The sequence below is a fragment of the Purpureocillium lilacinum genome (assembly GCF_023168085.1).
Source record: "Purpureocillium lilacinum CBS 284.36 DNA, scaffold_1, whole genome shotgun sequence".
Classification (NCBI taxonomy): domain Eukaryota; kingdom Fungi; phylum Ascomycota; class Sordariomycetes; order Hypocreales; family Ophiocordycipitaceae; genus Purpureocillium; species Purpureocillium lilacinum.
Window position 1 is genome coordinate 5182247 of NW_027072111.1, and position 26440 is coordinate 5208686.

The 26440-nt window shown below is 60.6% G+C and overlaps 11 protein-coding genes across 11 annotated transcripts; 3 read left to right on the forward strand and 8 right to left on the reverse strand.

The window, feature by feature from the left end:
* Positions 1-32: 32 nt before the first annotated feature.
* On the reverse strand, positions 33-1079 carry PLICBS_001219 (uncharacterized protein; the record flags this gene model as incomplete). The annotated part of the gene is made up of 3 exons (XM_018317729.1): positions 33-282; positions 338-908; positions 1004-1079. 3 exons carry the CDS (start codon positions 1077-1079, stop codon positions 33-35), a joined length of 897 nt encoding a protein of 298 aa, XP_018183254.1.
* Positions 1080-2439: 1360 nt separating this feature from the next.
* Positions 2440-4512, forward strand: PLICBS_001220 (uncharacterized protein; the record flags this gene model as incomplete). Its single annotated transcript, XM_065599765.1, has 8 exons — positions 2440-2502; positions 2555-2598; positions 2978-3068; positions 3128-3148; positions 3207-3368; positions 3427-3498; positions 3567-3667; positions 3726-4512. The coding sequence occupies 8 exons, from the start codon at positions 2440-2442 to the stop codon at positions 4510-4512; spliced, it is 1341 nt and encodes a 446-aa protein (XP_065455837.1).
* Positions 4513-4576: 64 nt separating this feature from the next.
* On the reverse strand, positions 4577-5953 carry PLICBS_001221 (uncharacterized protein; the record flags this gene model as incomplete). The annotated part of the gene is made up of 1 exon (XM_018317727.1): positions 4577-5953. One exon carries the CDS (start codon positions 5951-5953, stop codon positions 4577-4579), a length of 1377 nt encoding a protein of 458 aa, XP_018183252.1.
* A 551-nt stretch (positions 5954-6504) lies between these two features.
* PLICBS_001222 (uncharacterized protein) lies at positions 6505-7371 on the reverse strand (the record flags this gene model as incomplete). The annotated part of the gene is made up of 3 exons (XM_018317726.1): positions 6505-6571; positions 6649-6753; positions 6830-7371. The coding sequence occupies 3 exons, from the start codon at positions 7369-7371 to the stop codon at positions 6505-6507; spliced, it is 714 nt and encodes a 237-aa protein (XP_018183251.1).
* A 702-nt stretch (positions 7372-8073) lies between these two features.
* Positions 8074-9377, reverse strand: PLICBS_001223 (uncharacterized protein; the record flags this gene model as incomplete). Its single annotated transcript, XM_065599766.1, has 6 exons — positions 8074-8109; positions 8177-8308; positions 8368-8968; positions 9037-9119; positions 9210-9279; positions 9346-9377. 6 exons carry the CDS (start codon positions 9375-9377, stop codon positions 8074-8076), a joined length of 954 nt encoding a protein of 317 aa, XP_065455838.1.
* A 996-nt stretch (positions 9378-10373) lies between these two features.
* PLICBS_001224 (amino-acid acetyltransferase, mitochondrial) lies at positions 10374-12456 on the reverse strand (the record flags this gene model as incomplete). Its single annotated transcript, XM_018317724.1, has 2 exons — positions 10374-12173; positions 12229-12456. 2 exons carry the CDS (start codon positions 12454-12456, stop codon positions 10374-10376), a joined length of 2028 nt encoding a protein of 675 aa, XP_018183249.1.
* Positions 12457-14169: 1713 nt separating this feature from the next.
* Positions 14170-15200, forward strand: PLICBS_001225 (uncharacterized protein; the record flags this gene model as incomplete). The annotated part of the gene is made up of 2 exons (XM_018317723.1): positions 14170-14214; positions 14274-15200. 2 exons carry the CDS (start codon positions 14170-14172, stop codon positions 15198-15200), a joined length of 972 nt encoding a protein of 323 aa, XP_018183248.1.
* Positions 15201-15607: 407 nt separating this feature from the next.
* Positions 15608-16034, forward strand: PLICBS_001226 (H(+)-transporting V0 sector ATPase subunit e; the record flags this gene model as incomplete). The annotated part of the gene is made up of 3 exons (XM_065599767.1): positions 15608-15618; positions 15695-15778; positions 15902-16034. 3 exons carry the CDS (start codon positions 15608-15610, stop codon positions 16032-16034), a joined length of 228 nt encoding a protein of 75 aa, XP_065455839.1.
* A 438-nt stretch (positions 16035-16472) lies between these two features.
* PLICBS_001227 (sterol homeostasis protein) lies at positions 16473-17622 on the reverse strand (the record flags this gene model as incomplete). Its single annotated transcript, XM_018317722.1, has 4 exons — positions 16473-16936; positions 17001-17157; positions 17250-17303; positions 17434-17622. 4 exons carry the CDS (start codon positions 17620-17622, stop codon positions 16473-16475), a joined length of 864 nt encoding a protein of 287 aa, XP_018183247.1.
* Positions 17623-18455: 833 nt separating this feature from the next.
* Positions 18456-20282, reverse strand: PLICBS_001228 (uncharacterized protein; the record flags this gene model as incomplete). The annotated part of the gene is made up of 1 exon (XM_018317721.2): positions 18456-20282. One exon carries the CDS (start codon positions 20280-20282, stop codon positions 18456-18458), a length of 1827 nt encoding a protein of 608 aa, XP_018183246.2.
* Positions 20283-22267: 1985 nt separating this feature from the next.
* PLICBS_001229 (transcriptional activator of fatty acid utilization) lies at positions 22268-25518 on the reverse strand (the record flags this gene model as incomplete). The annotated part of the gene is made up of 5 exons (XM_065599768.1): positions 22268-22331; positions 22386-24749; positions 24860-24993; positions 25260-25284; positions 25379-25518. The coding sequence occupies 5 exons, from the start codon at positions 25516-25518 to the stop codon at positions 22268-22270; spliced, it is 2727 nt and encodes a 908-aa protein (XP_065455840.1).
* Between the last annotated feature and the right edge of the window lie 922 nt (positions 25519-26440).

The window sequence follows — 26440 nt, forward strand, 5'->3', positions numbered from 1 at the left end:
TTCCACCCGACGCGACGAGGCTGAGACTTGGTTCAGCTGATGAAGCACAGGCAGCCCAGTCCCAAGTAGAAGACGAGCAGCGGATAGACGGCGATTGCAACGCGATTCTTGACAACGCCGCTTCCGCCGAGGATGCTCACGCCGGCCGCGAGAGACCAAGAGATGAGCACCAGATAGACCGGGATGCGCGCAATCCAGTGAAGCTTGAGGGCCGACATGAGAGCAGCCAGCACCAGCGGAAACAGGGTGTAGCCGATGATGCAAACGCTCTGGGCAAAGGAGCTGTTTCGCGGTCAGCAAAAGTGGCTTGCGAACAAGGGCCCGTCCGCCAACGTACATGTTGCCGCCCAAGAGCTTGATCTGAAGCGTGACGACGGCCTCTCCCAGCCAAATCATGGCAAAAACACCGCTGAACACGGCGTCTTTCTGGTCGGCGCGGGCAGTGAAGCTGAGGAGCAGGCTGAGAAGCAGGCAGAAAATGAGCGGCCCCCACAAGTCCCAGTCCCGCAGGCCTGGGCTCATGTTGCTCTGCAGGAGAGCCTCGGCGTCCATGACGCGGCTGGCAAGGCCAGTCAGCTCCTCCCTCGTGCCTGATATGCCAGCACCGCGGAGGTTGGAGTAGGCGCCGCGAAGGCCACCTTCGGAATCGAACATTGTCCCCCCTAGCAAGTATCGGGGGTACAGGACCTCTCTCAGCTTGGCCCAGACGGCAAGCAAGTCGCGACGCAGCGTCTCCCAGACCGTCTCATCGATGGTATTCTGCGGTGCTCGACGATCCTCGCCCGGAATTGACGACGTCAGGTAATTCTCGTTGAGTGGTCGAGACGAGGAGCTGGAGCCGATGTTTCCTGCCAGCGGTTGACGAGAGGACTGGTTCCCGAGGGGGTCATCGAAGTCGTTGAGATCAGCTGTCATGAGGGCAGTAATGTCAGCGTCACGGAGCTTCAGTGTTCACAACAACACCGGCGGTAACCCATGCTCCATGCTCTGAAGGGTGACGAACCATCATCAGGGTCGATCAAGTCATCGTCCTCTAGTGACGGGTGGCTGTAGTTTCCTCTTGCACTGGAGGAGGCCATGGCGGCTGCGAGGTCCTTCGTGCGGGCGGGCGGACGGCGTTGCGACGAGCTGCTTGGGCAGGTCTGTATGGCGGTGGTCAAAATTGCCGCGGGGCTGTGGAAATGAGGCGGTCGCGGAGCGACAGAAGGAGAATTGGCTTCTCGAGCGTTGAGCCGTTTCGTACGAGACCCGAGTGCGACGCGCGACGGCTGGACGTTGAATGCTAGATGGGTGCTAGGGAAGAGCTGACGTGTGTCGACAAGAGGTTGGAGCAATCTGGCCAGCTTCCCTCCACTGGCTCGCTGGGGTCGGGTGCCCAGCTGAGTGGGAACAGGGGTGGTGTGCGATGTCCACTGTGACACGACCTGTGGGCTGCCCACTTGGAGACAACATGGAACCTGGAAGCACTGGGAGCCTGTACTGTACCTGAATACAGAGTACATGTAAGGAGGTCGGCCTCCCTGGTACCGACGTGGGGTCATCGCGTGCGGGGGGCATCGCCCAGGCATGCGGGGGCAAAAATACAGCGCCGCACTCACCAGCGAAATATAGCGTGTCGAGCGGCGCTGTATTTTTGCCCCCGCATGCCTGGCTTGATGTTCGGTACCTGCTGCAGGAGGGCAGTGTTCTTCTCCGCAAGTACTGGAGGAGTCTGTTCAAGTATCGGAACCCACCAGCGTGCGTGGTTGGAAGACTCCCGGACGGGAACAACCTGGAAAGCCAGGCAGGGAGGCAGTAGCAGCGCGTCCAGTGCCTTCCAGGTTAGACCTGCCCAGTACCTAGCCAACCTGGAATGTGCCCGACTGCACATCAGCCATGCACTCTCTGTGCGCACCTGCGTCCTGAATACGTTACCTACCTACCTGTTGCAGCCAATTGCTCATGGGCGAGTGCCTGTTTGTCAGGTCCCTCTTCCCTGCCAACCTTGACTCGACGACTTACAAGCTTCCTCCCACCTTGACTGAAATCTGCGCGAACCCGGCTCTCTGGCGTTTCATGAGGCTGCACAAGCGACGTGCAGAGCAATTCCTATTTCAATTTCAATTTTGCCTTCGCCGCCAGCCGGCTGGCACCTGCTGGTATAGCATTTCTCGGGCGTCTGTTCCGAGTCAGTTGCGTCTTTCACCTCAACACAGAAGTTCCTTGCAAGCCGCCCTGTCCGCCCACCTTCTGCGCCGCCGTCCAGCACAGAACCGTTTGCTGCCGATAGCATCCCATCTGAGCCATTTCCGCCTGCGCTGGCTCATCTGCGCGGCCTTCTTGTCCGCGAACACCGTCTGCGCGGTACCTTCACCGCCTCCTCTGCATCGTGCGGCGCATTCGGACGGCCCGGGTACGTGACTTGTCGCCAAACAGCCCATCTACGCGAGTCGCTGTGTCATGGCCACAATCAGAGACAATCCTTTTGAGCTACCAAAGCTGCGCGTTTCGTTCGGCTTCGAGGTAAGCCGCATCGGCCGTCTTTGCCATGCATCTCACTGACGGGGACTGGCAGAACGACACGCGCTTCCTTGGGTTTGACGACAACGTCGCAGGCACGTACCTATCTCATCAGCTGCCCTCGCGCGCGCATGTTTGGGGCGTTTTTATCTGACCAGCGGCCCCGTGACATAGAGTTCTTTGACGTCAAGTTTTGTCCTTTCCAGCCTCTCGACTGCGACCCCGTTTTCGCGGCCATCAGCAAGAAACACGTCAGTTCATAATGGCCCCCTTCGCTTCTCGCGACGACTCAAGCTCAGTCGAGGACAGATTGTCTTGTGCAGGCTTTCACAGAACTCTGGTGATGCAAACCCATGCGAGGTAATCAAAATCATCCGAGACGACGATGTAAGTCCGCGATCACCCATGTTTGGGCCTGTCTAACCCGCCTCGTCACCGTCCAGGGCGAAGCATCTGGTTGCTGTTGCACCTGGACCAGGAACCCCATAACAGGAGTACCGTATATTTGCGTTGGAGGTGGCGACGCAAAGGTCAAGATATATGATGCCACCGACGGCAACCTTGCCGAGGTGAGTATATCCGTTGGCTTGGCGACGATACTATCCAAATGCTGATCACGTCTCGGTAGTGTTTTGTTGGGCACGGTGGCGTACGTGACGAGCCCCCTCTCTTTCCATGTTGATGGCGCGGAGCTGAAGCCTTTCAAGGACGTCAACGACTTGGCAACCTCGCCGATGGATTCTTCCATCATCGCGTCTGCTTCGGACGACACAAGCGTCCGGATATGGAGCATTGATCCCAAACACAAGGAACAGCCCTGCCTGTGTATTCTAGCCGGAGAGGGACATTCTTGGAATCTACTTAGCTTGGTACTTCTCCTGCGCGGCCATGCCAACGTTGCGTTTCGAGTGTTCAAGCTGACACCAGCGCCCGCGCAAGGCGTTTCACGACACCGGCCGATATCTCCTCTCTGCCGGCCACGACCAGGTTATTAATTTGGTTTGTTTCTACTCGAACTCTTTGCTGTCCCTACGCTTCTTCTGCTAACTTGAAGTCCGTTGCGCCAGTGGACTATCCCTGATCTTCCCACGGAGCCCATCGTCACGCCGCTTCAGGTCCACTACCCTCACTTCTCAACGTCCGCCGTCCACAGTGGCATCGTCGACTGGTAGGTGCAAGAGGCTCGGCGGTTAGCCTTATCGGCCGTGCTAACGCCGCGACCCCAGCGTCGCGTTCTATGGAGACCAAATCCTATCCAGGGCATGCCATGACAATGTCATCGTACTCTGGAGAATCGAAGGCTTCTCCTCCGACGGTCCTCCTCCGGCTCCCAGTACGGCCCCAACGCTGCAAAACGTTGTGCCGACTAGCAACGAAGATCCTGGGAGACTGACGCGCTCGGCGTTTGTTCCGGCGACGTCTCCCATCTGTCCTGCGCAGTACACTCGACTGCTCGAGTTCCACACGCCGAGTTGCGGCCCTCAGTTCTTTATGAGATTCAAGCTCCATCACGTACCCGGACAGAATCCTGTCCTCGCATTTTGCAACGCCGCAGGCAACATCTTCTTCTGGGACCTGAAGCGTCTGACGGTGTACCGCGACATCATAGGGACACTGCGCGACGCACGTCGCGACAAGTCCAAGGTAGTCCAGCTGCCAAATTGGCTGAAACCGGTAGTGCCAAGGCAGCGGAGCGACGCTGTTGGTAGATTCCGCAACGCTGGAAGTGACCGGGACTCGACTGCGTCGGGCCAGACTGGGCACGTGGAGGGCACAGATTTCAGCCCAGAAACGTTGGAATCGTGGGCATCCCGTTACAGTCTTGAGGATCCGCAGGAGCCTCTGAGGGCTCACAAGACCGAGTCGTCGTCGGCTAATTTTGTCGGACGGCAGGCGGCGTGGAGCCCTGGCGGCGAGTGGTGCGTTGTGGTGGGAAGCTCGAACACAACGCTGGTGCTGCAGCGCTGGGCCAAGCGGCAGCCTGTTCGTTCGCGGATGAGTCCAAGTGTATAGTGGGCAATAGAGCAAGTCTTCTGAACAAGCTGACCGGCGGGCGTGATCTCCTTTTTTCGTTACCTTACAAGCCTCGGATGGGGAGCGACGGATAGAGTGGTGGCGGCGACAAGTATTCCTCTGCCTTGACATGCTGCCCTTCAAGGACTGCGCGGGCGACGTCATCCAGCTCGCCGCCGTTCTCAAGCAGTCTGTCGAGGGCATTCACAGCTGTCTCGAGCTCCCGCTGTCGCCTCATCGCGACATCATGCAGTTGTTCGCCTGCCATTTGGACGGCAGGGACAAGCAGGTCTGCCAGGTGAAGCGAAGCCGTCGCGCGCATGCGGAGGAAGTGGTTGCTCTTGCGAAACGGCAATTGCTGCATGAGCCCATCCATCCTCCTGACGACATCCTCCATGCCAGCCAGGGCGCGCAGCCGAATCTCGTCCTTGCGCACGTCCAGCCTCGACTGCGAGTCGGCCGCCTCCCCCCGGCCGTATCCTCCTCCGTGGCCGTCGTCTTTCCGCACATCTGCGAGGCTTTGCTGATCCTTCGAGCTGTCGGCGTCGGCGTCGGCGCGTGCGAGGGCCCGGCGGTGCTCGATGTGGACGTTGTACATCTCGCAGCCAAGCAGGGCCAGTTGGAAGTCGAGCGCCGAGACGCTGCGCGGAAACTTGTGGTCGTAGGGGTGCTGCTGGATGAGCGTCTCGAAATAGGCCTTCACTTTAGGCATGTTGGCTGAGGAGCCCCATCGGCGTGGTATGCGGTCGTTCCTGTGACCTGACGGCGTGGATGATGGCCCGAGAGGTCGCATGGGGCGTGGGACAGTCAAGTCATCGTCATCATCGTCTGCCGCCTCGTGCTCCATCACCATCCTGCCGGACGCTCCGCTGCCTCTTCCTGCTCCCCCCGCGGCGGGCGCCTGCGGCGGCACGTCCTCGCCCTCACGCATCAGAATCTCCGCGCCGAGCGCCCACAGGCCATGCTGACGGACGTCGACGCGCCGGCTGCCGGGGCGCATCTGCAGGACGAGCGCATACGCCTTTGCGGCCCGGGCGACGTCTCCCCGGTCCAGTAACTGATGGATCGAGCGCAGCAGAACGTCCAGATGGCCGCCCCTGCGGTCCGCAGGCGTGGAGCGGCCGGCGCCTTGGTTAGCCTTTGGTGGCAGAGGTGCTGGCTGGCCGTGCTCATCGTCGTCGAAGTTCTCGCCGCCGCGCTCGACATCGCTCTCCGCGCCCTCGATGAAGGTGCGTCTGCCGAAACCGCGGTGCGGAAAGTGTTTGATCCCAGGCGTCGGGTCCTCTTCCATGTCAGAGAGCCCAGCGACGCGCAGCTGGTGCCGCTCACTGGGCGAGCGACTGAAGGGGTTGGTGGCGCCGGTTGCCGGGCTGTGCCTCGAGCCCAGGCTCTCAACAGCATCTGCTGCGGCCGAACCCGCGCGCTTGCGCTTACCAGCCATGGCTTGGACGGGTTGCCGGATCATGGCGTGCTGTTGGGGTTGCGGTTTGCACTGCGTGATGTTGTTGCGATGGGGACGTTGAAAAAACAGCCCAGCGGGTGGACCCAGCACTGAACTTGGATAAACTGTATTGAACTCGCAACGCCACATCAAGACCACGACCAGTCCAAAGAATGAGAGACCAGGGGTGACAAAGGCAAAAGAACCTTCTTGGGCGGACACGAGCAAGATTGCTGGCTTAAGCCATGTTGGCACGCCGTCAAGGCGCGAGGAGGCTCTTCGATATGCATAGGGTAGCCAACTACATGACGTTTGATTTGAGGAATCCTCGACACGGGGCCATGAAGTAGCAGCCGGCAGACGACAACGACCTCGCAACACAACTATCACAAAGACGCAAGATTGGCGTCGCGGCTTCCCACACGGCACGACTGGGCGGCTACAAGGCCAATGTTGCTCACATGAAGCATTTGCGCGTGACGCGCTCTATTTGTAGCCCCGGATCCTATACTGTTACAAGCCCACGCGAACAGATGGCTCCGCCCCGTCATTTACATGGACTTTCGGTCAAAGTACTCCCACTGGCCCTCGACGGGCCTCTCTTCCAGGTCCTCCCAGCTAGACGATTCAAGGTTAGCCAAAGCACCGAAGCGCAACTGAGCGCGCACACACAGCAGGTTCGCGGCTCAACTTACACCTTGGACTTTTCCATCGTGTCAATCAGCGTAAGCTCGCTCTCGGCCACCTGAATGACCTCCTCGATGAGGCCGGCGCCAATCTTTTGCTCCAATTCATGGATCCTGCGCCGCAGCCAACCGTCAGCCACAACGCCCAGGACATATCCAACGTTGGCGGGCGCAACAGGTGTAGACTCACTGCTCAGCCGTCAACTGGGGCTCGTCTTCCCACTCGACCTTCTCGTGGTCCTCCAGGGGCTTGCGCTCAGCCCATATGACCTGGTCTTTCCTCTCCTCGGGGGTGCGGATGCCCTCGAGCTCGCCGCCCTCGTCCTCCTCGCCGTTCCACTCCTCGGTTCGCACGTCGCCCTCCTCGTGCTTGGCGCCGACGACGAAGATGCGGTCACCGAGCCTGACGGTCCGCGCCTCGCTGCCGTCCACGCGCCCGCTGGCGACGCGGAACTGCTCGGCGTTCTTGCTGACCAGCTCGCGAGCCTTGGCGGCCCACTCGTTGTATCCCGGGGGTACTGTCTGCTCGACGAGGCCCATGCGGTGCTTGGTGACGGCCTCGACGGACTGGCGGTACAGCGACGTCTCGGGGATCGCTTGCAGCTTGTTGAGGGTGCTGCCGTAGAGGTAGAGCAGGGTGGACCGAGGCGTGCCGTGCGTCCACAGGCCAGTCAGGCCGGTGGGCGTGCCCGGCTCGAGGTAGCGGGCGAGCACACGAAGTGTTGGCCGCATGCTGACGAGTCCAATGGGTGCAGCTGGCGACGTTGCTGAGCTTGCGAGAAGGCGAGGGAAATGCAGGCAGGCGAGGGACGCCGAAAGTCGCCAATGCCAATCCCTCCCCCCGGCGCCAATCAGATGTGGGGATTTACCAACAGCGCGTCACGTGCGATGTCACGCCCACCCAGTCCTCTATCCGGAGGGTCCCACCACCCAAGTCACCAACACCCAGACTCGGGTGGCACCAGCATCTTGGCTTGGCCTCGATGGCTTCATCATTAATCCGATTCAATGACACCTGAGCTCACACTAGAGTGAACAGGGGAGTGTTTGCGCAAGCGTGGATATTGGAAAATTTGTCAGAAAGTGGATGGAGGGTAGCCACCTCCGTCGAGCGCAGCGACACACAGAAGCCATAATCTCGTGCCGAAACACGGCGCCGGCTTGTAGCCAACCGAGCTATAACGGGTTTAAATCTCCAAAGAATCAAACATAAAAAGCCATCAAGCGGCATGCCCGCCTGCGGGGGTAGACCGGACCTCCTATCCCATCCTCTCACGCCACACAAGCATGGTCACGCTTGGGCAGTCTGCATAGTCGCTTGTTCCTAATGCGGCTGTGTCTCGATGCCACTCCACTCCACAAACCAAGACTGCTTCGGCGTCATTTGGTAAACCTCCATTCAACTGAACCGTCAGATTATTAGGGGCCAAAGACTTAGGAAGCCTCTTCACGGCTCTTTCGGTAGCTGGCCTGCAGATTCACTCTTGTCAGTCACTATACGGCAGAGAAGAAAAGAGGTCTCTGGACAGGAACCAACCTCCTGCTCGGCCTGAAGGCCATCCACAAAGGGAGCAAGCTCGCTCAGGACCTCGTAGGCCTTCTTATGGTACTCAATCTGTGCGGCAAGGAGCTCGCAAAGATTGCGAAGCGGCTCTGGGGAGTCCAGCACCTATTTCGACCATACGTTAGCTCGTTCGCGAAACAAACGCGAAGTGCAGGGCACATTACATTCTTCATGACGCCGACGGCCTCCTCGGTCTGGGTGACGAACTCATCCTCGGCCTTCTCAATCTCCTCTTGAGCCTCAGGGCTGAGCTCCTGCTCCTCCTGGCCCTCTGCCTGGGCGCCGTGGCCGCCGAGCTTGAACGTGGTTCCCTTTGCATGGGCCTTGACGGCGTCCAGCGACAGTCTAGACTTCTCGACGTTCTTTCTCGCGCGCGTAGCGAAGTTGAGGTTGGTGTTGAGGGTCGTGCTCCAGCCAGCGAGGAAACGGCTCTGGATCTGCGAGTCCTGGGCAAGGCGAGCTTCGCCAACGCGCTCCATGGTCAAGGCATACTTCTCCAGCGCCGTGGCGAGCGGGTCCTCGCCTGCGCCGGTGTGGCTCTGATGCAGCAGCTGGCTGCTGGACAAGCTTGCTCGGGCGATGGCGTGGCTGAAGGTCTTGGGCTGTGGCTTCGCGGAGGGAGGGGCGACGAGAGCGGCCTGCGCCTCCGAGGTAGACGTCGCCGAGGAAAGAAGATGGACCTTCTCGCTGACAGTGCGGCCCAAGTCCTGGAACGTCTCCTTGATGTTGGGCGGGTAGTCGTAGGTCTCGTTCTGGTAAGGCGAGCTGTTCGGACGCGAGCGCGCGCTGATTAGTAGGCTGGACAATGGTCGAAACAGGGTCGCGGGACTCACGTCACGGCAAGCATTTTCTGATGGGCCTGCTTCAGGGCGTCGGCCCGCTTCTCGAGTTCCAGGTACTCATCGGGGAGCTGGGTCTGGAGAGGTGCAGCAGCAACGCGTTAGTCGAGACAGCTACTCCGGATTGGCCGCAGCATGAGCAGGAAGGGACTCGCCTTGTCCTCGACCTGACCAAACTGCTCCTTGGTGAACTGGATGGTGCGCGACGCAAAAGGCGTGAACTGCGCGCCAAAGTTGCTGTTGTCCAGTCAGCTTGCGCCGACCATGATCACCGCCGCGAGGGACAGCCGGTCATGCACCTACGAGAGGTTCTTGCCAAAGCCCTTGAAATCCATCTTGGCGATGCGGCGACGATTCGGATTCTGCTCGTGCGGCCTTTCGGAACGACGGGGACTCTGCGCAACTGGGGGGAAGCGGGATGTCGTTGATTCGGGACAGAGCGAGGTAGGTGGTTGTTGTGCGGGCTTAGTTTGATGAACGAGCGCAAGAACGGGAGCTCCTCGTCAGCTCGTCAGACGTGCCGACAACAGTGGGGGGGAAGGGCCACCCGCGCTACAAGCACCTAGGGTGTCGAGGTACTGGTAACTGAGGTAACTGCCCAGGGCCTGGAAGTAACTGCACTGGCTCGGCTGGTTGAAGGGAGCGATGCAGAACGATTAGTGGGTCGGGTAGGGATGGGGTACCTCCACTGGTAACTTGTAGTAAGGTACATACAGTAGGTACCCTCCTGGCGTGCCTGTGGTGGTCCAACCGCGGAACGTTGAAGTGGGCCAGCATGGGCGTTGCCCCCAGGGGTCCGCGATGGTACGCCTGCCCGCTTACACTAACAGTACCTGAGTTAGTAGGTCCCGTCTTGAACCACCTGCCTAGGCATAGCATCTCATATCACTGGAACATGCCAAGGCACCTCGGATGAACAATTACATCTTGGTACCGCACAAGGCATACATATGCTACATGATACAGAATAGAGTCTGCAGATACTGGGGTGATACGTGCGTGCTCCGTTATCGAGGGGCAGTGGCCAACAGACAGCACACAAGCAAGCGTTAATCTGACACACGTGAGCCAGCATCGTATCGTCTCCGGAGGCATAGGGCAGGCATGTAGGTAGTCGCCAGGGATGGACCTGGCGTACATCTCGGTTATGCACTCGTCATGGCCAACGGTGGCAAGCAATCAATCGGGCGCACGTGCAGATGAATGGTGGGCGAACCTCCCGCATCGACCACCTTGTCTATTCCCTGGAGCCATATGTACCACGCTGCGATGCCACCAAACTCGCGAAACTTGCCAGGGCTCGTCTTCTCCGGTTGACGCAGCACGCAGCTCTAGTCTAAAATGTGCTTGTCGTCGGCCCACGATGGCTGCACTGCGCGGCATACCGCCTTGTAGTCCTGAAACATCGGATGCTCGACACTCAACCCTGCCGTCGTCCAGAACATGGTCCAGTTGGAGTCGGGAAGCTGCAGAACCCCTGCAGATCGTTCAGAGTACCACTTGTTGACCGGATTGTTCTTGCGGCTTCTCCAACACACGCCCTCGGGGAAGCAGTCCTGCACCATTGCGTTGAAGACAATGTCAGCCACACCGGCGCTCCCTTGGCGGCTCTTGAGCACGGCAAACTTGTCCAGGTAAGGGACAAAGCGCCCTTGCTCAAAAGCTTGCTGCTCGCTCAGCCCGTCTGGCTGCTCCCACGTCAAAATAGCCCCGCCTTCGTACTCTCCCGCAATAATGATGCCTGCCAGGTTCTCGTTGACGCGGTTGAGATAGTCCTGGACATCAAGCTTGCGACCAAAGGAATCCTCAATGAGATGTACCAGCCGGGGCAAATCAACGCTTGTGTCCGTTAGTCGTAGACGCGGGGAGCCGGGCTCCGGTGGCCTCCATGGCCTGTCTCGTGGTTCAGGCAAGATAGTCACAGGCATGCCGCGCTTGACCAGCGTTGCAGCGCTCACATCCACGGTGCGGAGTCCACCGTGGGATTCGTCCTTGATCCTCTGCAGCGGCAGGGACGGCGAGAAGGCCGGCCTGTCCGTGAGGAGGTTGTGTAGCAGCGGGTTTCGCCGATTCCTCGTCGCCACCATGTCGTCCAGCTGTAGAGACGTGGAGTCCGAGGGCTGCTTCTTATTTGCGGCAGCAAGCGGCGTGGTGATGAGAGCAGAGGACGACGACGGCAGCAGAGAGAGTGCATCCTTGGCCAGGGTAAGATTCTCAGCATGGGAAAGCTTCAGCGACATTGCCTGTTCCCCAGGGCCCGTGGAAGAGCCGTGAGCGTCATTCAGTTGACCCATGAGTGTAGTGTATTCTTGCTCAAGGTTGATGAACCGGTGTGCGACGTTTGCTTTTCCGAGCATGGGAATGCCCCCAAGCGGATCCAGGAGTATCACGCGTTCTACTGATGCGGTCCTGCTTGGACGCGATCCGTGGCCTTCGTTTGAAAGGCCCTCGCTGGGGGCGAATTGCATCCCGATAAGGTATTTGGCCAGCGCCAACAGCGTGTCGTGGGCGTTTGTCGGGCGCGGTGAGGAGAGGTCGTCGGGGCGTGCAACCGAGGGCAGGACGACAATCTTGTTGCGGCGCAACGCTCGGCTGAGCATGCCCTGATCATCGACACGGACGCTGCCCGAAAAGATGGGCGACGGCAGGTAAGTGTCCTTTGGAGGGCCATTTCGAGGCTGCCTGATGAACACTCCGTCGGCGAACCGAGCTACAGGCTGGCCGAAGCTCGAGTCGATGGCCTCACATAGGCGCAACGCCTCATGCTCAAAGGTCTTGCGGCACTGACGGATGCCGCAGTCGACGATGACGATTGCCAACAGGCCCAGGGCGCGGAGTTGTGAGAGAGTTTTGGCTATACCTGCAAGTGTATCGTCGGGCAGCTGCTGAGGCTCGCGCAACTTGACAATGGCCACTTTGGTGAGCTCTTCGTCGACGCCCAGCTGCTCCGTGCCCTGTCCAGAGCTCAGACCTTCGGGCTGCTGCGGCGAGGGCTGGAGTCCCTGGAAAAACTGGGGCGAGTCTGGCTTTGATGTGGGCGTGGCGGCCTCCTTCTTGGAGGCATACTTTTGCAAGTAGCCCTTGGCATCGCGACGCGTGGCCGAGGATTCGAGCACGGACACGATGACATCCTTTGGGGCGAAGCGTCAGGTGGTGTACGACAACATGAGAAGGGTTGGGACATACCCGGTCTAGAGCGAGCTTCCTCGCATGAGCCGCCGAGGGCGAAAACAGGTTGCGGGCAGGAGGCGGCGTCACCGCCTTCGCAGTTGCGCCTGGGCGGCCGCTGTGGGTGGAGAAGAAGTCATGGTGGCAGCGAGAGAGGGATGAGTCGGAGATGAGTCTCGCTTTGCTTGCAGCCGAGAGCCCGTAGCGGCTGCAGTGTGCTTTGCCTACCAGACAAGTCCAGGCCATGGGCGGGTGGGCGTGTGCCTGGGGGAGGTCAAGACGCTTGATTGAGGGCGTGGGAGAGTATGGTGGGTGGTTGTGACAGAGTGTAGTAAGAGCTCGGGTGGCTGAATGGGCACATGTGTTGACGATAAAGCCGAGATGGGGTGCGTGTTGGAAGACCCCCGAGGTCGCTGCGACGGCTGGTTCTCAGGCGAAGAGCATCGCGACCCGCGCAGCGATCCAAAAGCGGGGAGGGAGAATGACCTCGGAGGGAAGAGAGCTTGGCAAGGTGAGGGAGGTGTAAAGGCACGGTCGCGCTGTTGCGCGGTTATGTTGACGGGGACAGTCGGTCCGGTGACGGTGCGGTGTAAGTGAGTCAATTGTGCATGCGGCATGGATGGGAAGGATGTCAGAAGCCGAAACCCATATTATTTTTCTGCCTCTCGGCGAGCTGCCGCTGTGCCGGTACGGTATCTACCTACAGGTTGGGGGTGCTTGGGGTGCTGCAGTGGGTACCTACCTACCACCTTCGTAGTAACTACTACTAGGTACCTAGAGGTGAGGTACGTGTACACCTCAGTGAGTAGGCGTTGGTACCTAAGGTAGGTTGGCAAGCTTGGGTGCCACCTGCTGAGGGACTTGCCTCGCAACAGTACCGGGAATAAGACGTACCTGCACCGACCTAACGTACTAGGTACCTCAGGTGGCACCTACAGTAGGTAGTGAGGTGCTTGGTCGCCGTTGCCGGCCGTGGCGACCGGCGGGGTTCCATCTGTGCAGGCTCCCATTCTCGCTTGTTGGTCCCTCTCTGCTGCGCGAGGAGACTGACTGGCTTCGTGTTAACTGATTGATTGATGGCATCGCACGAGCTCGACATGGCCGCATGGCATTTGGATCGAAGGCCTCTTGGCGTCTTTGGCCCGAAGCTCCGGAGTCCGGGCGCAGCTCCGATGGGGTGGCATGCCGTGGCTCAGGTCCCACAACCGCAGCGAAACAAGGGAACTTTTGATATACGATGCGCCTTTGCATCATCATCAACGATCGCTCGGTAAATCAACTTGGTACATCTGCACCGCAGGCACGCCAAGCGCCTCGTGCGCACGAAGCTCTGTTGTACTGTAAGGCTTCCGAAATGCCCTGCCAGGGTGTAGCTGTTTCCCTCTCGACCGTTGCGACGACGGCGCGTCCGCATGAGCTTGAATGGCGTCGTCTACCAAGTCGACACCGGCGGACGGAGCCCTCTCGTGCGTCCTGGCGTACGTGATGCAGCCGGCTTTGCCGACTAGAGTCTAGTCCACGGAATCGTCCGCGACCTCGCGTCGCGTGAACCGCAAGTACGTTAGTAGCCCACCAAACGACGGCTCCCATCCGAAGACCGGCCTGCACGTCACGGCCACCGCGCTCACAGTTGATCGAATTACGTACATTGAGATGAGGCACTTCCAAGGCCGGGGGTCCGGTGGGACAGGCATTGGTACCTGGGCTGAGCTTTCTTAAAGGTCGTAGAGGTGCACGAACCCGTACACAGGCAGGTATAAGCTTGCAAGTAAGCTAGTACGAGCCAGCAAGGAAAGTGGTGGTTCTTCTGGTGTCACAGCAAAGTCCTGCGTGGACACGCATACCTACCTACTTCTACTGCAGCTGCAACGCCACGCCGCTCGCAGGTTGCAACCATCCTCCACAAAGCCGACCATCTCTGGGAATACCCCAGCTCAACAAAAGTCAACCGTGTGCGCCATGGCTCCCACGGTTCTTTGGGTTGGCCTCGGCAACATGGGCCGGGTGAGCATCCCCAACTCCGGCCATCGGAGACAACGTGCGTCGTGCTCACACCTCCGCAGGGCATGTGCAGAAACGCTGTGGAAAAGGGCCACTCGAGCTCGCCAGTCCTCCTCTACAACAGATCGGTCCAAAAGGCCGTTGACCTGAGCCGCGAGCTGCCCGCAGGCAAGACCGAGGCCGTCGACTCGCTGGTGGCCGCGGTGCCCCGAGCCGACATTATCTTCAGCTGCCTTGCTCATGATGAAGCTGTGAAGGAGGTATACCAGATCATGCTCGGCAGCGACGTCAAGGGCAAGCTCTTTGTCGACTGCTCCACCATCCACCCCGAGTTGACCGAGGACGTGGCCCGAGACGTCGCCGCGCGTGGAGCCGAGTTCGTGGCCGCCCCAGTCTTCGGCGCCCCTGAGGCTGCAGAGGCAGGGCAGCTCATCGCCGTGCTGGCAGGTCCGCGGGCCAGCGTCGACCGGGCAAGGCCGTGGTTCAAGGGCGTTATGGCCGGCGTCGAGATTGACCTCAGTGGCGAGCCCTACAGCAAAGCCACGACCCTCAAGGTGCTCGGCAACACCTTCGTTTTCAACATGATCGAGCAGCTCGCAGAGGTCCACGTCGTCGCCGAGAAGTCGGGGCTGGGGACTCGGCCAGTCCACCAGCTGGTCGACGCCATCTTTGGCGGCGTGTACACGGCACTCTCGACTCGCATGCTCACCGGGGACTATTACAGGCGCCAACAGCCGCTCTTTGCAGTCGACCTGGCCCGCAAGGACGTCCGCCATGCCAGGGCCATTGCTGCGGCTGCCGGTGCCGAGCTAAAGACGCTCGAGGTGGCCGACGCCCACTTTGCCAAGGTGAAGGAGCAGCGCGGCGAGACGGGTGACATGGCGGGCATCTACGGCGCCGCCAGGCAAGACGCAGGGCTCGCGTTTGAGAATGACAACGGCGGGAGCCTCGATGAGGATGTTCATGGCGAGGCTGGGAGGCGTGAGTAGCCGCTGAGCTCCGTAGCAGATGCCATGATTAATTCTCCGCGTGCCGACTTGAACTTCGCATTACCCAATTCTCGAGAGATGGACTGCGACTGGCAACTGCCGTGTTGGCGGTGCCAACGCGGCGGGATCCATGGATGCCCTCCGGTGATGATCATGGGGCAACCTGCACCTGAACGGGGCCGCGTAGAGCCCTTAGTCAGCAGACTTGGAGCTGCCAACCATCCGCCGCCGACGACCTACCTTCCCAGCTGCGGCGTCAAGCAGCTGACGTTGACGTGCCCGCCCCTCTACATCCTCGTCCGACGGCCGCCTCCCACGTCCCATTCTATCAGCAGCTCTGCTTGTCGCGTCGTCAACATCTACAACCCGGGCACCCGCTACGGTCGTTACCGGGTCGCGAGTTCGCCATGGCGCAAGGGTAAGCCAGCGCCCCACGACGCATCAATCCCCCCCGGAACCTCAGAGCTAACGCAGTCTCCTGTCGAACCTCGCAGGTACGCCGTCTTCATCGGCCTCGTCGTCATCGCCATCCTGTGTGCCGCTTCTTGGTTCCTGGCACCCAAGGGCGAGAACCAAGTGTCAGTCCTCTCTATTTGCCCTCCGCCCACAGGCCGCCGCCGCCGCAGCCTCCAGCCAGCTGTCGGCGCGGCTCAATTGTCGTCCCCAGATCCCACTTGCTAATGCTCGGGCGCTCTCTACAGGCTTTGGCGGTCGTCCCTGATTCTCTCCATCGTCAGCTGCTACCTCATGTGGGCCATCACCTTTCTCGCCCAGCTCCACCCATTGATTGTACCGAAACGAAGCGACCTCCGGGAGCAGTTCCTCGAGCACTAGAGCCCGCAATACGGTCGCTGGCACGGCGGGAAATGGAGACGGATATTCACTTGTACGACTAGTGTCATTCTTGTTGGGCGCAGCATCGTTTATATGACGGCGTGTCACACCATGAGCGACGCCGTGGCGCAAGATGCATGCTGTCGGGCACGGCCTCGGCAGCTCAGGGGCACACAGCTGGACTGGACTCGCAGGAGAACGGAAGGTGTGGCTTGATGTGACGCGTGAAGCAAGCACGCGCATTGAACGGACCACGGAAATGTTATGTACAAAGCCCCAGGTGCGGCAAGCGTTGGGCATGTCACGTCAAGGCATGGATGGTCTGCGGCTCGATGTGTACAGAACTTTGAACAGAGATCACATCGTAACCAGACAGGGCCTGGCACAACATGTAAAGAGGATGTTGCAAAATCTTTATTCTCGACATCAATGCTCTTCTCAGCCAACGGCTAAGCGTCCCGCCCATTTCCTGGCATACACAAGGAAAGCCCACAGCGCTTTCCCATCGGCCGCCACGCTGCTCTCCCCAATGGAGTCGACGTCGCCCAGGCCGGCGGCAATCAGCACCAGTCGTCCCACAGCCCAACGTGATGATGCGCCCGCTACGGCGAGGATGCAGGCGGTGTAGTATTTGCAGTCGAGGAGGATTCGCAGGGCCTCGATGTTGTTGGCGACGACGGCCCAGCCTAGGGAGCGGGCCGCGGCGGGCACGTCGTAGTCCCATATGACCATGAGTATCGGGAACAGCTTCGTCGACGAGGAGACGAGCAGGGCCGTTGAGACGGAGTTGGGTCGGGCATGCCGGGGCATGATGCCGAGGGCGTTGAGCGGCGACAGCGGTGAAGACGTGAGGAAGCGGATACTGAGGTGGAAAGCCATGGTGGAGATGGCGCATAGAATCACTGTACGGCAGGATGTGAGTGCCTCGGTCCAGATGCGAGCGGGGGGCTTGGTTGATCAACGGACAGAAGAAGAGATACTGCAGCACTATGGGCTGCTGCGCGAGCTTGCCCAGGTTGCTTTCGCCGGGGAGCGCATCTGGTATCGTCTGCTTCTCGATGCGCGCCCACGTAAGGTAGACGTCGAAAAGCAGGAGGAGGACACCGAGGCGGATGATGGAAGGCTGCCAGGTCAGAAAGCGAGCGCATACCGTGTCAGCAAGACCAGGGCCAAATACGTATGCGCATGGGCGCGACGAGGGGGGAGTGCGCTCACATCGAAGCGATCGCCATCGCGCATCAGCGTGTTGTGCAGCAGGTGGCGATAGACCTACACGGCCGGTCAGTCAGTCAGTCGATTCCACAGGTCCCCCAGAGACGCTTCCTCTGTCAGCAGCAGCAACAGGATCAGAAGCAGGAAGGGCATCCGATTGGCGGCGACAACGACGTCGATTGCATACCTGGGGTTTAATCAGGACGAGGTCGATGAAGAGCACCACGAAGTCGTGCTCGACATACTTGTCGCAGAAGCGGCCGCACTTGCGGCAGACGGTCAGGCGGATGTTGTGCCCCGTCGACTTGTCACCGGCGCCCGAGTACTGAGTCCATAGCGTGTTGACGGGATGCCGACACTCGATGCAGATGGGCATTTGGGCGGCAGCGCGTGGGCAAACGCGAGGGTGGTCGCTGCGACGCTGATGATGTTGTGGCGGGACGGCCAGCGGCGTTATTTGGGGGGGGGGGGTTTGCTGGCGGGACAGGGTGGACTGGAAATGGATGGCGTGGATGGAACCAGGGACGTCTGGGTGCTTCAGTGGAGGCCCCAGGGGGCTTCAGGCGGCCTGCGTCCCTACCTAGCTCTGGCTTGGGAGCTACAGGTGTGGGTAAGGCATCTCTAGTACCTCTAGTACCTAAGGTAGTACCTACCTAAGGGGACGTACCTGGCAGCTACGTACAGTACCTCCTCGCACCTCGGCAGATGCTTCCTGTCATGGAAGGCAGCTGCACGGCACGGGAGGCTCCACATTACTTTACATTATGTAGTACCTAGCACCTTACCGTGTGCTGTCGAGAGCCATCACCGAGAGTCCCAACTACAACTCCAACAACGGCAACCACGCTGCCATGTTTAGGTAAGGCACGCAACACTGGGGACGATACCGCCACGAGCTGGTATAGAATGCACGTATACAAGTTGGATGCTGTAGCTAAGCAGGATGCTGCGGCCAGCTAGCTAGATACAAGGTAAGGCGCATGGCGCGCGCATATGCTTCCCAAACGCCTCGCAAGGTGTGACAGCCCCTTGGGGCTGCAAAACGACGCCCTTCTATATCCAAACCGCACAACCATTCTAAGCGAAAGTGTCTCCAGAGCATGGCTAGAGGGTTGGAACCCCCTGGAACCCCCTTCTCCTCCTCATGGTGACAAGGACCATGAGGCCACATGGGGATTCACAAGCGCTCGCTCATGCACACCTCGCGGTTCAGTCCGACTTTTGACGGTCTTGCGACGCCCATGACGCCGCAGCTCCCCGGCCCCGGACGAGGCCGCTCCCACCGTCGCTCCTGCCGCTTGTGCTGGTAAAGCCCATCGCAGCCGCTGCGTTATCCCGGACTGCTATCCTGCCGTCATCGCTTCCAGTATCTGCCAGCTCAATGAGGTCGCTGCCCTCTTGGTCGGCAGACAGACCCGCTGGCCAGCCTGTGCGCCCTCCGACCAGAGGCGTGTTTGGACGCTTGGCAAGGGCCCCGCGTAACCACGTCTCTACGGCCGCGGCGGCCCTGTCCAGACCACTTCCCTGCCGTGAGGTAGAGCCGATGTCGCGGCCCTGCTCGAACGAGCTCTCAACGATGGCGGACGGTTCAGATGAGAACCCAAAGCGCGCAGTCTCCGAGCCCATGACAGACATGGATGGGAGGCCCTCGATGTTGAGTGCCGGGAGGTGTCTTCTTGCCCACGAGTTGAAGTAGTCCTTGTCTGGCCCCGGTGTCCGCGTGTTCCTGCCCATCGACCCTACGCCGCCGGGCCCTCGCATCCAGGCCGGCCGATTGTCCCGCGCATCGCTCCCCACGCGACTGCGAGTGGAAAGTGGCGTTCCCGAAAGCTGGTGCACGCTGCTCAGTGAACTTTTCCTCCGCGACGGGATCCGCTCCACGGAGCTTGGGGGCAGGCTCGATATGTCCGAGCTCTCCCGGGGCGTCGATATCGTTGACAATGTTCCAATGCTCTTCTTCCGTCGCGGAGGAAAGTATCCGAGGGCTTGCCTAGGCATGCGACCGATCTGAACGGGCTCCTGGATGGATTCTATTTGGACCCAGCGAACATGAGTCCATGGCCCGTCGTCATACTGGGCTCTTGGCTCCCTGTCTGAAACTCCGCCTTGAGTCGGCTTGCTTGAGAAGAAATCACCTTCTGCCTCGGCCGAATTGTCGTCCGCGCCCGCAGGAGTAGGCGCGAGGAGGTCAATCTCGGACGGCTTGTGCCATGAAGGAGGGTCGCATGGTCGGCCCCGTACCTCACAAGCATCCACGGGTATCGCTAGCCATTTCCGCGTCTGGATGCTGTCTCGACTCCAGAGGCCATTGGCGCGCCGGAAGATGTCCTCGCGGCACTTGAAGCGGAGGATAATACCGGCATATGTGTCGTTAGTCCCAACGCGATGTATGTATACGAGGCAGTCCTCCGGCTGCGACCTGTTGGTCGATGCCACATCGTCCGAGTTGCGGCGCTTGTGTTTCCCAGCAGTGTCCAGCCCGCCGTTAACGTTGTCGTGGCTCTCAAGGACGCTTGCCGTCTTGGCAGCTCTCAACGCGGCCTCCCGCTCGGCCAACGACCCAGCTGCAATGTCGTCGGGTCCGGGGTGCCGCGGCGGCGGAGCAGGACCCCATGCCGACGGACTCCTGCCGGGGCCGCTTTTGCGACTGCTCGATCGGGGTCTCTCTTGGCGCGGAAAGCGTGTCGCAGGCGCCTTGAAGGCAGAGCTGGCCCCTGTGAGCGAGGATGCGAGGCCTTGGACCGAGTTCCAGCTCTGCGCCCACGAGTCGCCCAGAAACTGTCCCAGCGTGCCGCCTGCTGCGCCAGCAGCCGGACGTGGGCTCGCGGCCCGGCTCGTGGACGCACTGTACGCTGATAAGAGGCCGCTGCCGCCCTCGTCGGCGGGCGCCCGCGGTGAAGCAGCTCGGGGGGTGTCGCTGCCGGCAGTGGAAATGAAGCGACGTGTCCGAGGGCGGACGGAGCTCAGAACGGCGGTTTGGGCCGACGACGTCTGGCGCGACGAGGCATCCGGCGGCGGCATGCGCGAATCGGCCATGGTGGCCACGACCTCACGACCTCAGCGGCGGAAGCGGCTCGCGGATCGTGGGCAGTCGGTCACCTCCGCATCAGTGCGCGCCGTCGGCGTGGCCGGTCCTGCTGGAGAGGCGAGGTCGGGCACGATTTGCCGCAATTGAGCAACAGGGCTACTGGATGACGCAGCTCGAGTCGAAAGGTCGAGGGCGGCGGTGCATCCGGTGTTGCTGTTGGAAGTACGAACGGTAGGCTGATAGCTAACAGGGTGACGTACTACACGGGGTTGGTGATGCTGCGACGAGTTTGGGGCGGGACGGGAGGCTCAAGGCAAGTTCGGCAGGCAGGGTAATAATACCTTGCCTCAGTGAAAGGAAGAAGGGGCCCGGGGGGCCCGCCAGCTGTTACTTCTAGCCGTTTTAGTGCAGCGGCGGCGGGTAAGGTGGTGCCCGCCCGCACAACCTCAGGCTTGGTGTGGGTTAGTATCGTACCTACTGCCCGTACCTAGGCTGGATGGAACCTTATGGTGGAACCTGGGAAGCCTAGGAATAGCTCCGTGGGCCGCTGTATCCCTTATTCAATCAACCACTGACGCCCGTGCCGATGACAGCAGTGGACCGACCTGGAGGGCAACCCAAGGTACAAGGTATACTAACCTAACAATCTGCCGCCGCTGGAGGAACGCGCAAACGCTGCGAGCAGGCGCGAGGCGGTGGGCATGCCCGCGCGGATCACCTTCCATGATAACAACTGTAACTGACGTACCTAACTTGGCAGTTAATTCATGCCTTGGCCCGACGGTGTGGACACTTGGCCCCAGGAAGCCTGGCTGTCATGCATGCGCAAGACTGGGAATGGCCCCCGCCGGCGGCGAGGTGGCTTTGACTCCCGTCCCTGCAGTGAAATGTACCTACCTAGGTACCTAGCGGGCCAAGCCGTGCAGCGCCTCCATCGGGTAATACGGGCGGTAATATTGACCCCGTCTTCCAGAGATGCCCACACCCCGGAACCCTCGTTCACGTGGAGCATGGCAGAACAAGGCAAACAGGTCGGGGATTTGCACCATCTCAGGTGCAGCAAGGTACGTGACTTGCTGCAATGCTGTACCGACTGTATTCGGGAGATCGAGCACCCGGCAATCGGTGCTCCCCAGTTGCAGGCCCCGGCGCACGCAGCATTTGTTTGCGGCATCAACCGCTCCGTGCAGGCCATGCGGGCCACTCTCCGGCTCCTGCGCCGTCCCTCGTCGCCGAGTGCAAGCTGGCAAGTCTCCATACACGCACGTGCAAGCATGGACGTCCTATTTTGAAGAATCGTGCCGCCGGTAATCGCAAACTTCGGACGGAAGCCCTGCCCCGGCGCCCTTTTGCTCTCGAGAGATTGGCAGGACAGGTGTCGGACGATCAACGGCACAGATCGGCAATCAAATAACGATGAATATTGGCCCCCTGGCCGCCTCCTATCGACACTGGTTCCCACCCGCAACCACGCCGTCCTTGGCGCTGCACATAGGTATGACCAAGGCAGTTTTTACCGTGCAATGTAGAGAGCGCCGCAGCACGCGCCTCAGGACAAGCGTCGGCTCTCATTGCATCTCATGACCGGCCTCCACCTTCCTTCCCAGGCCCTGCCCACCTCATTCTCCTGTCGGGAATATCCTTCGCCTTCCTCGACCCTGCCCTGGCCCGGCATGTCCGTGAAAGCTTTCGTTATTCGCAGCCGGACATGGCATGATGCGGCACCGTCACAAGGCGGCAAGCTGCTTGACCAGCCAGGGCGCCGTCTCGCCTGCGACGGGGTACCTCATCCATCGGCCGTTGTGTCCGTCTCGAGCAGTCATGCGACCAACTGCCAACGAAGCCATCCGTCAAGGCTGCGTGCCCGGGTAGCCTGCCCGGGCTGGAACGCTGGCCCGCTCCTCAAAGCTTGAAGCTCGCAACGCGCAACCGTATGGCACGGACGATCAAGGGCTCTCCTGCGACCACAGTGAACCGAGATAACATTGCCGACTCAGCTCAAAGAGACATCGAGATTCAAGTTACTGGCATCGCCATTGATGCCGAAAAATTGGAACCTGTTGATCCGGATTAGCAAGACGATGGCGAACAAGACTGCAACAGGTTCGTACCAATCTTCCACGTTGAGTGTCGTGGGTGCGGGCTGCCCTTGAACCGAGCCCGTGCTCCAGCTATCTGGACTCTGGCCGTCATGAACCCCACCGTCGAAGTTGCTTTGCCACATGCCTGACTGGCCCTGGAAGCCTTGCATGCCGACCATCCCGTTGCCTTGGCCGTGGCTGCCTCTCGGCTGGAACTGGGTGCCCTGCTGGCCGTGGGTGCTGTGGGTCATGCTGCTTGGGGTCATCTGGGCCATGAGGCTCTGATCCAGGCTCTGGTGGGTTTGTGTTGGCGACAGGTTGGGGACGGGCGGCATGCTTGAGCTCTCGGGAAACAGTTGATCCGGCTGAAAGTTCTCCCATATGGATTGTGATAGGTTGGGCGAGTTTCTTGTGACGAGGTAGAGATCCGGCGGCGTGGCGGGTACAGAGAAGGATGGGTTAAACGGCGTGGCCGGGCGAGTCTGCGGCCGCGAGCTAGTCCCGCCCATAAAAGTGTCGGCACCGCTGGGCCGGGTGTTGGGTGAGGCCGCGCTCGGCTGGTGCATCGTGGCAGGGGCTTCGTTCTTGACGGCGCTCGGCGTCTGCGGTCGCGATCTCTCGTACGACTCTTGCGGAGTTGGCGCGTTGGCGGTGAAGTCGATGGCCATGTCGTCGTACTTGCGTTTTGAGGCATCCTGGGCTTTGCTGTGGTTATCGAGCTGTGACAGGCTCTGTTGCATCCGCCGGTGTCTCTTCGCCCCTGCCTTCTGGAGGCGCTCCTCCAGCACCTTGTTGCCGATGATGGATTCAAAGAGCGTGTAAACCATCTTCCCCACGAGCCAAACCCGAGACACCTCCTTCATCGCCTGCATGCAGCTCCGCATCCTGTCCTGCGTGACCTGCTGGATCGACGGCACAGGCGAACGCATTTGGTAGACATGCATGATGAGGGCGGAGAAGAGGCTGTACACGATGAATGCCGGGCAGTAGCGCAGCTCACCATGCGCCGCCAGATTCTCCACGATGGAAGTGATCATGGCTGCCGCCTGGAACGCAATGTTCCGTGAGGGATATGGCGAGTCGTCGGGGAACCGACTGGTGCCGCTGGGCGGCATGTGAGCGCGGTGAAGGAGGCACAGCGTCGTGTAATAGTTGGAGTGCAGCAGCGCGGACCAGAAGTGATGGCGAGGCATCTCCCAGTACACAATCTTGGGGCAGTTTTGCAGCCAGTCGGCGAGGGCCATGTCGCTATGCGTCAAGTCGATGGCGTTGCGTTGCCGACCCTTGGAGGCGACCGAGTACTGCTGGGAGAGCACAAGGCCCATGATTTCGCACAGCTTGACGTATTGAAGGAAGAATTGGACGTGGATCGGGTCGGGAGGATACTCGCTGACGTGGTCTGTTTCATCCTCGATGAAGTCGTCCTCGGTCAACATCTCCACGTCGGAGTCGTCCAGGTTGATGTGGACTGGTCGACCAAGTGCCACCGCCACGGATCGGTCGCGAGTGAAGAGCGTCCACCATATCCTTTTCCAGAGGCGCTTGTCAGACTTGCTCAACTGGGACTGCTCGACGCTGCGGTGCATGCCCGAGCCTTGCGCGACGATTGTTGCAACACGGCTCCAGTAGAAGACGTTCTTAGTGACGTCCTCTGGGCCTTCCCAGTACCAGCCCAAAAGCAGCAAGGACTGCACAATGGTGACGCGGTCATCCTCGTAATTGGCATCGTAGAGAGCCTTGGCGCGCTTGTAGAATGTCAAGGCGGCCGGGGTAGTCGAGCCGTTGGCGTCCATGAGCTGCGCGTTTGTGCAAACGCGGGAACCTGCCAAGAGCACCGCCTGGAGGAGGAGGAGCGATGGCGGGTTCTTCGGGTCGCGATACTGCCTCATGAAGCGCGTCCGGTTGATGACAGGGACGATGGGATGCACCCATTTGAAGTAGGCGTCGATCAGTTCGTCGCACAACGAACGCGGTGGCAACAGGAAGGCGCCTCTTTGGTGCAAGATGTCGATCTCGACGTTGTCCAGCTCAGTCAACCTCGCACGAGAACCGCGCACGTTCTCAGGCAGCGGGTAGTGCACGACATCTGAGGAGCCCTGCCGGTCGTGGACGAGTAGGGTGAGATTTGAGGACTCTCCGAGGAAGGCCACCCGGCCGGCTTCCGTAATGGGGGCGCGGGTGAATTTGGGCTTCATGACGAGGTTTAGGTACGTGTTGTTGTCAACCTCTTCTTGCCGTACTTGCGATTCCGTCATGGCCGAAGAAGGAGTCCCGTCCGCGGTGTGTGATACGGTCGGGGCTCGAGGGTAAGCATTGGCGGCACCGGCGTGCGTGGTCTGCTGTGGCTGTGGCTGCTGCTGCTGCTGCTGTCTGTCGTCGAAGCCTTCTCGGTCGCTACATGACGGGGCACGAAGGCGTCAGTTCTACGTTCACGAGGCGAGGCTGGATCGCCAGGGGGTCATAAGGGTTGACGACAGAGGCACGACGGCCGGGGGAGGCATTACCTGTCCGAGTCCTTGGTGTTCTGCCCCGGAGTAGAGCTCTGCTTCTTGCGTTTGGGAGTTGGGATGCGGCATTCGATCTGGAAGGCGACGCAGTTGGTGCAAGGCACCCCCAGACTGGCGGCATCGCATCGGACCTGGAACGGAGGGACATGGGTTAGGCAACATCGACACAGAGAATGACGGTAGAGGTTGTTACCTTTCGTGCGTGGCAGGTCTGGCAGGGCGAGAAAGACGGAGAGTCAGCGTTGACAGTTGCGTAAAGGCGCTGGAGGGGTCGTGGACACGCAAGCGCGCAGTCAGGGTGGGCTGGGGCGGGAGCTGTCGCATGCCTCGGCTCACGGGGAGCTTGGAGGGGAAACGACAACGATCAGGGCACGGGCGGCCCGTCGGGAAGACATACCTCACATGCTCGTGACGCTCGTTGCCTATATAAGCGAGAAAAGGCGTCAGCGGAGCGCACTCATTCATGCACCCACGGCGCATGCATCGCATCGTATCGCGAGGGCTGGGCGAGCGTACCTGCGGAAGCTCATCTGGGCAGCGGCTGCGGAACTGGCGCTGGAGGCGCCCGGGGGCGACGTCTTGGCTGGCGATTCTGACTGCGTCTGCGGCTGCGACTGTTGCGGCGCAGCGTCGCCGGAAGACATCTCGACGTCCATGGCGGGCGAAGGAGCACACACGCGGACACGCGGTGAGGTTCGGTCGAGATCGGAGCAATGGGGAGGAGGAGGAAGAACGAAGAGCGCCTGGCGAAGGAGGCGACTATACCTGACAGAATTCGCAGCAGGACCTATGCGGGACGCGACCTCTGGGGGGGGGCGGCCACAGGGCTTGGAGCGGCGGCGTGCAGCGCAGCACTGGCGGACGGTTAGGGCGGCTGGACGGCCTGGGGCTGTCGCGCGGGCGGAAAGGGGGGGGGGGGGGGGTCTGGGGTCCCCCGTGTTCAGGTAAAGGTAAGTTCGCGCTGGCCGGGCAGGTTGGCGGCGGAGGTGGCGGCTCAGGCGTGGGGACTGGCCCGTCGGTGGGCTGGAAAGGGATGGAAAGCTGGGGAGGCAGCCCTAGCAGGTCCGTCTGGGTGCAGGGCTGGTCGCTCCAGGGCTGTGTGTGCTCCAAATGTAGGTACTCGTGCTGCTCCGTTCCTCAGGCAGGAATGAGCAGGTACCAACTCAGGTGCAGCACTGCACCGCTCGCAGCGTCCAATTCGGCGGGTCGAGGCAGAAAAGAACAGTGCCGCCTGGGTCAAGGTAGTCGTAGTTAGCAGGTAGCAGCAGGGACTGAGGCGCAAGGCTCTCGTGGTCGCCGGTGCAGTGCAGTCCACAGGCCCGGCTGCCTGCGTCGAGCAAAAGGTGGTGTGGGCGTGTGTTTCGGTATCGCGAGGTGCCGCGACACGATGGAGACGTGGGATGGAGATTGAGCTGGAGATGGGGATGGAGATGGGTGGCAGTTGCGAACCTTGCTGAATGAGATGACGGGAGAATAGCGGGAAGGGCGGGGTTGTGGGCAGGGGCTCGAGCGTCGTCGTCGGACCTCGAGGCTCTGGCGCGTGGGAGTGGACTGGGCCGGGAGCCTGATGCTGGGACT